Below are 1,032 nucleotides of genomic sequence, written 5' to 3' on the forward strand. Positions count from 1 at the left end.
TAGCAAGCAGCCTAAGTTGTGGGATGAGAATCTTTATTATGTGCAGCATGCTTACAACCATGCAACACATTCTTCTACAAAGAGGTCTCCTTTTGAGACTTGCTTCGGTTACTTGCCAAGAACACCGATGGACTTTTCCTTTGGAATAGATGATGTTGAAGATGGATGTCATGATGCAGAGAAGGCTTTGAAGTTCATTCAAAAAGTCCAAGCAGTTCATCAGTCAGTAGAAGCTTAGTTGGAGAAGAGCTAAGCCAAATACAAGGTTTGACATGACAAGCATTGCACAGATCATCATTTTTAGGTTGGTGACGGTGTTTGGTTACATATTAGCAAGGAAAGGATGCAAGGTGAAGGTAAGAAGCTTAAGCCTATCAGATATGGTCCCTTTGAGATCTTGGAAAAGATCGGTACCAATGCCTTTCGCCTTAATTTTCCACCATATATGCAAATTTACTCAATTGTAAATGTCGAAAATCTGAAGTTGTATGAGCCTCCAATGATATTTGATGAAGAGGCTAATATTCAAGTTCCTTTAGTTGATGACCTTGCACCTGAGTATATGTCAGAGCTGCCAGAGGATGTCATTCTTGACAGAAATGTCAGATCTTCAAAAAGAGGTGCTACTGAGTACTTTAAAGTGGGACGTAAAGGGATGCACCCTGGTAAAGAAAGATGGATGGAGATTGGTAAAGTGAGGGAACTTTACCCTCACCTACTTTCTGAGTAGTCAAACTTTTAGAGGTCCAAAAGCTCTTCAGTGGGGAGGCTTGATCCGGAGGATAAAATAAATTATCTCCAATACTCCAGAAATAAACACGTGACACCTCAGAAGGAAAACGGTTTAGCAAAATATATGTTATGAGATTCCAACTCATAACCTCCCTCAACAAACCCGCCGCTTTCACCGCTAGACCATTCATTCACATTTACTATTTTTTAGAGAGAAGTTGGTTTTACTATATAACCAACTATCCAAAGAGAAAATGGAGGCCAACGGGGGTGGAACCCTTGACTACCAGTCTCCCAAAA

The 1,032-nt window shown here is 40.5% G+C and overlaps 1 protein-coding gene across 1 annotated transcript; it reads left to right on the forward strand.

Moving 5' to 3' along the window:
• Window positions 1–343: 343 nt before the first annotated feature.
• On the forward strand, window positions 344–730 carry LOC131079237 (uncharacterized). The gene has a single exon (XM_058017139.2). It carries the CDS (start codon window positions 344–346, stop codon window positions 728–730), a length of 387 nt encoding a protein of 128 aa, XP_057873122.2.
• The last annotated feature ends 302 nt before the right edge of the window (window positions 731–1,032 follow it).

The sequence above is a fragment of the Cryptomeria japonica genome, chromosome 4 (genome assembly GCF_030272615.1).
Source record: "Cryptomeria japonica chromosome 4, Sugi_1.0, whole genome shotgun sequence".
NCBI lineage: Eukaryota > Viridiplantae > Streptophyta > Pinopsida > Cupressales > Cupressaceae > Cryptomeria > Cryptomeria japonica.